The sequence below is a fragment of the Lotus japonicus genome, chromosome 1 (assembly GCF_012489685.1).
Source record: "Lotus japonicus ecotype B-129 chromosome 1, LjGifu_v1.2".
Classification (NCBI taxonomy): Eukaryota; Viridiplantae; Streptophyta; class Magnoliopsida; order Fabales; family Fabaceae; genus Lotus; species Lotus japonicus.
Genome location: NC_080041.1, coordinates 34,498,660 through 34,508,441, shown reverse-complemented (window position 1 = coordinate 34,508,441; position 9,782 = coordinate 34,498,660). Strand labels below are relative to the sequence as shown.

General features: G+C 35.7%; 1 protein-coding gene across 1 annotated transcript; it reads left to right on the top strand.

The window, feature by feature from the left end:
• Positions 1-545: 545 nt before the first annotated feature.
• LOC130734507 (boron transporter 1-like) lies at positions 546-5,860 on the top strand. The gene is made up of 12 exons (XM_057586956.1): positions 546-1,804; positions 1,889-1,971; positions 2,056-2,248; positions 2,348-2,486; positions 2,719-2,890; positions 3,156-3,322; positions 3,448-3,621; positions 3,724-3,819; positions 3,938-4,075; positions 4,168-4,487; positions 4,998-5,268; positions 5,385-5,860. Exons 1-12 carry the CDS (start codon positions 1,701-1,703, stop codon positions 5,616-5,618), a joined length of 2,091 nt encoding a protein of 696 aa, XP_057442939.1. The 5' UTR covers positions 546-1,700; the 3' UTR covers positions 5,619-5,860.
• Positions 5,861-9,782: the final 3,922 nt, after the last annotated feature.

The window sequence follows — 9,782 nt, the reverse complement described above, 5'->3', positions numbered from 1 at the left end:
ATAGATTAGGTCAGGTGGGTCGACCCACTTTGGCCTAGATAAAAAAAAACCGTAAAAAAAAACGCTAGAAAAACAAATATCCGACCCTGTTTGCCCAGTTTCTGTATCGTGCGATACAACTTGGTATCGTGATACAACGATACATGATACAATACAACCGATAGACGCGATACAAGGACAATTCGATACACATGTACGATACGTATCATTTACCTAAAATAATGTATCGTATCGCGTATCGTATCGGTGTATCGGCCGATACTTACTAGCATGACTTGAACCAACAACACACTCATTGTTAATCACTTAATCTAATTTTAGTGAACGTGTAACATTGAAAATCGTTTGAATGTCGGGGGATGAAAGCGGGTTTTGAGGCGTAAGACAATTAAAATACTTTTTTAACACGCAACTATCATTTTCCTATTCAGTTTTCAGGGCCCGGATCAACCAACTTGTTCATCCATTCGTGTCGCTTTTATCATGCTTCTTTCACTTCTTTGTCTTCCTATGCAAATGCAACCTTTACCACTACTACCTTTCTATTCTATTTCCCCTACAAATACAATCCTCATTCTCTGTTTTATATAAACTATCTATTGCTCACACAACACACTACCACTGTCACACCAAAACACCCTCTGTTTGTTCTTGTTAGTTTTCTCAGATACTTGTCTTCTCGAAATTCGTTAGTTCATCTCTTTGCTGTGTCACTGTCTCCATTACTTGTGTGTGTCTCTTAGTTAAATGTAGCTGCCTTCAATCTCTTCTTGTTCTTTTTCTTCTTCTTCTTTGGTTGGCTTCAATCTGCTCTTACTCTTTTCTTAGTGTCCTTGCAGAAAGATGTAATTTTGATTTTAATTTAAGCTACCCTTTTTCTGTTCAATTAATGTTCAAATCCTCAAAAGTGTTTTGAACGAACCCCAACACGGTCTCAGTCATGGACTCTCGTTAAGCTTCCCAGAAACCCTTCTGTTCAGTGCTTCTAAACTATAGCGAATGCAGGTTGTGATAATGGGGTTTCGTTAGTTGTGCTGGATTGCCCTCCATAGCTATACCTTCTGAACTGATTTGATTAACCTGAGAGTTTGTCTAAAGTGTACCATGTAACTGTTTTTGCTACCAATCTGCTTCTACTTGATTTGTTTCTGTAAGTTTCATCTTCTTTGGTAGCAAATGGAGGGTTTTTGCTGTATTTCCCGTTAGACGGGTGGTTTTGAATCTAGGCTTTGTCATGGCTGAACGCTAGTCTTCACTTTCAGCTTTCTGGGGAGTTGTTATTGACTGTTAAAGAAATTCGATGATACTCTGAGTTTCTCTTGGATATGTAACTCAAGTTCCTTTTGTTCAATTACTGACTCCTTCTTTTGTCATTCATTACAATATAACACAAAGGTTCTTCATATATTCTTTGAAATGTAAATTCCTAACTCTATTCATTTATTCATTTTCTTCCTGATGTGCTCAACAATCAACAATTGTTCCAGTTTTTCTTTGAGGATGATATGTAGGATTCTGGTCTCCCTGCCCGGAGTTGTATTAGTATTTCCACATATGCAGCTTTAATCTCTATTTTACCTCTAGAGCTCTCTTAAAGTGTGTCAGTATCTTCTTATTACATATTTTCCTTCTTTGTTCTTTCATCTCCCATAAACCAAGACTTAAGATCAATATTAATTCCTTGGTACTCTAAGAATTTCATGGAAGAAACATTTGTTCCCTTCCGTGGGATTAAGAATGACCTCAAAGCAAGACTTTTGTGCTACAAGCAAGATTGGACTAGTGGACTGCGAGCGGGTGTCAGGTTTGTGATATAGTTATGATTTTCCTTTTGAAACACCATCAAGAAAATTGGTCAATGATTTAATTTTGATGTTGTTTTATGTAGGATCCTTGCCCCCACTACCTACATATTTTTTGCTTCAGCAATTCCTGTTATTTCTTTTGGGGAGCAACTGGAAAGAAGTACAGGTAAAAAAATATTTTTCAGGTTTGGTCTACTTTTTGTATGAGTTATTGTTTGCTAACAAGTTCTTCTTTGGTTATATTCTACAGATGGAACTCTCACTGCTGTGCAAACTCTTTCATCAACTGCTCTATGTGGTGTTATCCACTCAGTCATTGGAGGGCAGCCTCTACTCATACTAGGTGTAGCTGAACCAACAGTTCTGATGTATACATTTATGTACGACTTTGCGAAGGATCGAAAGGATTTGGGACACCAGCTTTTCCTGCCTTGGACTGGATGGTATCTTTGGAACTCCTTGACTGGTTTTACTTTTTATTAGGAAATTACTCATTAACTGAAGTAGTTTTCTCATTAAATTTTTTTAATGTTACTTTTTAGGGTGTGTGTTTGGACTGCCCTTTTGCTCTTCTTGCTGGCCATTCTTGGTGCATGCTCCATAATCAATAGATTCACGCGCCTTGCTGGTGAACTATTTGGTCTGCTAATTGCAATGCTCTTTATGCAGCAGGCTATAAAGGTGAGTAGGCATCAACTATGGAGCATTTTTTCTTTTGCAATCTTCAAGTTTTACATGTTGTTCCAAAATAGGAACATTCCATTAACAATTACCTAAAATATAACTCAATCTAGGCGCCGTTAAAGTGGAGAAAAGCATCATCAGTTTGCTATGACCACAAAGTACTATTATTGTTGTTGTACAACACTACAACTCATGTTTAATAATAAAGTTAACAATCTCCATTTTAAAGGGACTTGTGGAAGAGTTTGGGTCACCCAAGACCCAGAGAGAAGGTACCGATCAGATGGCACTCCCATCCTCTTGGCTGTTTGGCAATGGAATGTTTGCTTTGGTTTTGTCATTTGGCCTTCTTTTCACTGGTCTAGGAAGCCGTAAGGCTAGATCCTGGCGTTATGGGACAGGTATTGATTATGCTTCTGAATTATGATCTGAAAATTGAGTAAGGAATTCGACTTGTTGCATTACAATATAGATTGTAAGTATTGAGGTGACATTAGATAAAGCAATTTCATGTTCTAAGGTGTTAGTTCTGCAGTCTTTTTAATTTTCCTCCCATTAATTGAATATTGACTTATGTATGCATTATGCATTCATCTTGTTGTTTTTGCCATGAAATAACTTGTTTTGTCAACATTTTCATTCTTCTAAAATGTAGTTATATTATAGGTTGGCTGCGGGGATTAATAGCTGATTATGGAGTTCCCCTAATGATTCTCCTATGGACTGCTGTGTCTTACATACCAGTCAATAAGGTTCCGAGGGGAATCCCTAGGCGACTTTTCAGTCCAAACCCATGGTCTCCTGGTGCATACTCAAATTGGACTGTTGTCCAGGTAACTTTGATTATTTAATGTGGATATCATTCTCATGGAACATTTGTCACTAAATGGAAAGTCATGTTCTAACTTCCCCCCTGAGAATCAAGCATGGCTTATTGCTCATCTTTGTCATTTTGCAGGAAATGTTGAACGTGCCTCCTATGTACATTATTGGAGCTTTTATACCAGCAACTATGATTGCTGTGCTTTACTACTTTGATCACAGTGTTGCATCACAACTCGCGCAGCAGAAGGAGTTCAACCTAAGAAAACCCTCATCTTATCATTATGACTTGTTACTCTTGGGCTTTTTGGTGAGTAATTCTATGACATTCTTTGAAATCAATTGCAATACCAGTGAATGCAAATATATATACATATTATTTTTTAAAATTCTTAATCATTCTACTGGCTAGACCATATTATGTGGGCTTATTGGAATACCTCCTTCCAATGGTGTCATTCCACAATCTCCAATGCATACAAAGAGCTTAGCTACTCTAAAACAACAGGTAATTGACTCATAACGATATTTGTTCTGTGTAGAATAGCTTTTACCCATTTGTAAAGTTATGTGTATATATGCCTAAGCTAATTGACTCTTATGGATATTTGTTTTGTTTTAAATAGCTTTTACGGCATAGGCTTGTATCAACTGCAAAACAAAGCATGCAGAAAAATATGAACCTGAGTCAGTTCTACCAAAGTATGAAAGAGGCATATGATGTAATGCAGACTCCATTGGTTCCCCAAATGCCACCGACCTCGGTAAGTGTAATCCTATGATTTCCAATTGATCTGAAATTTGCGAATTATATGACCTTCATTCTCCTTTACCCTTGGCTATGTTCTTCATGCAGGGGCTGAAAGAGCTGAAGGAATCTACCATAGCACTAGCTTCAAGTCAAGGATACATTGACGCCCCTGTTGATGAGATCGTCTTCGATGTGAATAAGGATGTTGATGACCTTTTGCCAGTCGAAGTTAAAGAGCAGCGCGTCAGCAATCTACTGCAGGCATTAATGGTTGGGGCTTGTGTTGCTGCTATGCCTCTTTTGAAGAAGATACCAACTTCAGTGCTTTGGGGTTATTTTGCCTTCATGGCAATTGAAAGCTTGCCAGGAAATCAGTTTTGGGAGAGAATATTGTATCTTTTCACAGCTCCAAGTAGAAGATACAAGTATGTCTATGCTCATAGTCAATTTTTTCATTGCATAGGTCTAGGATTCATAGTGTGTCTTATTTTTTCGCACAATCAATTCTAATACCCAGAAGCTACTCACGTAAGCTTCTCTTCAGAATTATTTTTTCTTAAGAATCAATTTTAAATGAATTTCCAAACATGCACTCATGGATTTAAATACTCAGTGCAAAGTTTCATTCCTTTGTTTTCTTTCCAACCCTTGTGAGCTCTTAGAATTCAGGTTAGATCTAACTCTACCCCAACAACTAGCTTAGGGGTGAGTGTTGTTCCACCCTTTATAAGGACTATTTCGGCTATATTTCTAGTCAAAGTGAGACTTCTCAACATGCACAAACAACATACATCTTTGACCTTTTAGTTTTTTTTGTTGAGAATTCCACTATTATTTTAGTTGATTTTCTCTTCTTAGTCAAGATTATGGTTGTGAGTCTTGGCATTCCATTTAAAGAGGTGGTGATGACCCTTTTCTCTTTTCCTATGTTTTAGACTGCTGGAGGAGCATCATGCCACCTTTGTTGAGACTGTGCCCTTGAAAGCAATTGCCTTATTTACTTTGTTCCAAACATTTTACTTGCTTCTTTGCTTTGGCTTAACGTGGATACCAATTGCTGGGGTCCTTTTCCCATTGTTAATCATGCTTCTCGTCCCGGTCCGGCAATATTTTCTTCCCAAGTTTTTCAAAGGAGCCCATCTTCAAGAGTTGGATGCAGCAGCATATGAGGAAGCACCTGCCATTGCTTTCAACATGTCCTTTGAAGTAAGTAGTTTGAACCATATTACCTTTACATTCATCAGATTAGTACAAAGTTCATATAATCTTATATCATGTATCTATGGAAGCTCCTGTTCACAGTATGTCTACATACTTTACAGGATCCAAGTAGCCACGGAACTACAGTGAATATCAGTGGTGGGGAAATTCTTGATGAAATCATTACAAGGAGTCGTGGCGAGATACGTCGCACTCAAAGCCCCAAAACATCAAGTTCAACTCCAATTTCTACAGGAGATATAAGGCCTGCTAATAGCCCTCTGAGTAATGGTACTGAGAGGGGAAAGCGGCCTACGAGCAACTTTGAAGGAGATAAAGTTAATACAAAATCCTAGTCCACGACCATCAACTCTTGAACAAGATATCAATTGTTCACCTTCTAGCTAAAATGGATTGTTCTGTAGGTTCTTCAGAACTGATTATAGTAGTAGTGAGTGATGCTCTAGAGGTCATGAGTTTGTGACAAAATGTCATCGTTTAGATGACTCTCTTTGTTTTAGTTTAACCTCTTACCAATAGAGTTTGTTGTTCAACTGCATTGTTCTTTACAACATAAAATGGGCAGGGATATTTTCAATTTTCATGTTGATGATGGAAGAATGCTAGCTATGTAGCTGTCTTGAATTTTAGAGCTGAATGCAGACCAAAGAGCACTTATTGGAGCTTATCCAATGCTTTTTCTAGTAGATAAGATCCAATAAGTGCTATTTAGTTTGTATCCAAACAGGATCTTAGTCTTATGTAGTACCTGAATTCTTTTTGAAAAACTTCCTTTAAAGTGAGCTTATGTATAAAGTAAACAAAGTATTTGGTTCATCAATATCACCTTGCATTTTGAATAAAGTATTTGTTTGGATCAAAGTTGATAATTTCGATCATATATAAACATGTTTCACTCAAAGTTCATTTTGTTTAAAAAGTGAATTACTTTGATACAAAATGTTGCTTTCATATTTAATTTAAGGAATCAGAAGACAAACTGATCTAGTCTTAAATGATGCCCAACATGTTAAACATAACTACATTCAAAGCAAGGAGTTATGAAACAATCGGGGTTTTGGTTAAACACAATGCTTAAACTAATTATAAGAAAGGAGATGAAATTGGTCTCTGTGCCATATCCCCTTTTCATTTGTTAAAAGATACCAAGTTTATCTTTAACAACTAATTATCGGAATTATGATTGCTTGTAAATGTAATTCCAATGAATTTCTGAATTAATGTGTGTTTAGTGCAACATGGACAAACTTTTATCACCAATTCACAAAGCGAGTTTAGTTCACTTTTTATTTCAAAATGAGTGATGATGCCAACAAAGCAACAAGTATCCAAATATTGCCGGTTCTGAAGTAGTACTGATATGGATTTATGCCAAAGTTTCCATGGGGAAGTACTGGTTTCAATATGATGACGATGAAAGCACACCCGAGCAATCACGACACTGATGAACCTCTGGTCCTACATCTTTCATCTCAAGAAAAATACTTTTTCCTAACAAGCACCAAGCAAGCAGTGTCCTATCAAAGCTGTTGCATGCATCTTGTTCTGTTTTTCAATAATGGCTAGAGGATAGTACCTGAAGGCCCTTATTATTGACACTGCCAAAGCTTTAGTTGCATCTTGTTCTGTTTTTCAATAATGGCTCGAGGATAGTACCTGAAGGCCCTTATTATCTCTGCACTTTTATAATTGATTAATTAATTATACATGCTCATAATATATATACATGTTCTATATAACAAATATTGATTATTAACCTCAAGATGTACAATACATTATAAGTACGCCTCGTCAAAACCACATACATATACCACAAAACAAATGTGAAATGAACAAAAATTTATTGTCAAAAAAAAAGTGAAATGAACAAAAATTATAAGGTAAATCAAAATAAGAAACTCATCATAAAAGAATAAAAAAGAGAAACTTAAAAGACAGAAGATGTGTTGTGAAGGTGTCGTCCAAACTACATATAGGTTACTGATGGTCAAAGTCGTCAATAGACTATATCTTGTCAAGCATCGACGATTTTTACTTCAGTAATTTGGATGGTTTCATTAATGCAGTTGTTGACTGGGTACCGATGACCTAAATCGTGAGAAAGTGGACAGTTTGAGCGATTGAAATGGTTGGTGACTGTACCGACGACGTTGCTTGTTGCTAGTTTTCCCTTCAAAATCTCTCAACAGCTTAGACGATCGGTAATGTTTCCCGTCAAATCGTACCACCACTAAACATTACTTATCGACGATCTAGCCTCTTGGTAAATGTTTTTTTCGATTAATTCTCAAAAGTCAAGACATTTCTGACGGCTAAACCGTCGATAAATAAGTCAATTACCGATAAATTTGTAGCTGCAAGTTGCCAACAAACCGGTTGGCTAATGACATGTTTTCTTGTACTAAAAGTGAGTGTGCACTTATATGGTTGGAGCATCTTAAAAAAAATATAATGGAGTGAATCATGTAGAGAGAAAATTAAGGGATTCTATTAATTATATTTATGAGGGAAATGAAGATGGACATTTCTTCCAACGGGTGGCTGACTCATGACTTCGTGTAGCACATGGCTAGGGTTGGGCTGAATTTGCCTGGTTAATTGGTCAATCACATAGAACCAGTTGAAGAAGACGTAAGATCCGGTCGGCTGTAAAATCCATATATAACGGTCCAAAGAGTTTTTGGTACAACTATTTATTTTGTACATATAAACATATATAATAAATTTTGAGAACAAATAGTATATAAATAATAAATACATATTTGATATAGATTTGGAAAATGTGCAGCTCGTTGATACTTAGAGACAATGCATTCTGACTCTAGCCAGTTTGTCTACTTTGTAACAAAAGGCATCTTTGCATGGAATAGTTGAAAAGGTTGTTTCAATTAATGGGATCATGGAGATCAATTCTGAGGATCCAAATGAATCTATAGTATATAGATAAGAAACATAACCTAGTGGAAAGCATGCAATCCTTCCACTATCTGATACGTACGAGCGTAAGAAACACGTACAACATACATAGAATTAATGTGTTAAGAGGCGACTTGTTTTCAATTTTAGCTGAGAATAGTAACGTTTTAGTGTCAGAATTAAATTTAGTTTAAGTTTAGTATAATATTATGTAGTTGAGATCTTAGACTTCATTTCACAAGTTGCCAGACATAAATTCGGCCTGATCATATTCCAAGGTAAAAAGTAACACATTCTTCATAGTAGCCTTGCACTACCAAAGTTCTTAAACTTTATTCTCGATCTAACAAGGCTCCATTTGAGCATATGATAAGATAAAAATATAGTTAACTACTTAAGGCTCCAAGAGAATTTCTTCCATCCAAACCCTCTATGTAAAATGAAGAAATTCTCATCTATATTCAAATTAAATAAATTAAATTAAACCTAATTAAATCTCATTCCAGATCTTCTCTCAAGACTACAAATCTATAAAGATTCACAAAATCTCATTCCACTGGCTATGGAAGGTTGTGCTTGGTATTTTATTATCTCTTTTAAAGTAAGCCTATTTTAGATATGAGAGATCTTAACATCCTCTTTTGGAAGTAATAAATTATGTGATAAAGACACTACTACCTATATATGCTTTGCTTTTACATCTGCGCATCATGTAAGGTTAATTTGCATGTAAGTATGTAACCGTAAACAATGGTTAGAGCACCCATTAGCATCATTATTAATTCGTGAAAAACCAAGTGAACTTATTGTTGGAGTTCAACAATATGTTTCTAAGCTGTGTCACATTGGATAAACAAGGGTTATACAGTTTATAAGTATAAAAAACTCACACACTTATAGTCATAAAGTATTATGGTGAAATCATGTGAATGATGTCCAAATCATTACGCTCTTAACCTCTTAGATCAATGTGGAGAAAATCACATCTTATCCCATCTCGTTACAAACCCAACAATAACAAAATCAAATACTTGGGTTTGTTTGGGCTTATTCCCTTGGTGTCCGGGGTGCTTGTTAATTAGTCCGGTTTTGATCCTATTTCTAGCCTTGAAGGGTGTTTTTTTTTTTGTCTAGGTGCCTCGTTATTTTTAGGGTTATCTTCGCTCCCTAAGGGTGCTGTCTTTAGGGTTTTTTTTGATATATATATATATATATTTTGCTGCACTGGAAAAACATATATATATATATATATATATATATATATATATATATTCCTTTAGCTTTAAAAAAACAAAAAAAATCAAATACTTTTATATATATATTCGATCCACTACACGTTTTGCATATCCCCTGATTGGCATATCCTTTGTCCATTTCAAGTTTGAACCTAATTTTACCCCAACATAATCAGACCTAAAATTTCACTACCTGGTGTGAGCTGATTAATCCATAATTAATGGGTTAATGGGTTAGGCTGGTGCTGGCCTATTTTTATCTTTTATTATTTTTTTCATAATTAGTAGTCAAAATGAATAATCCTTGTTTGAGTTGCTTAGGAAAAAGTAGGTCATATAATGAATTTT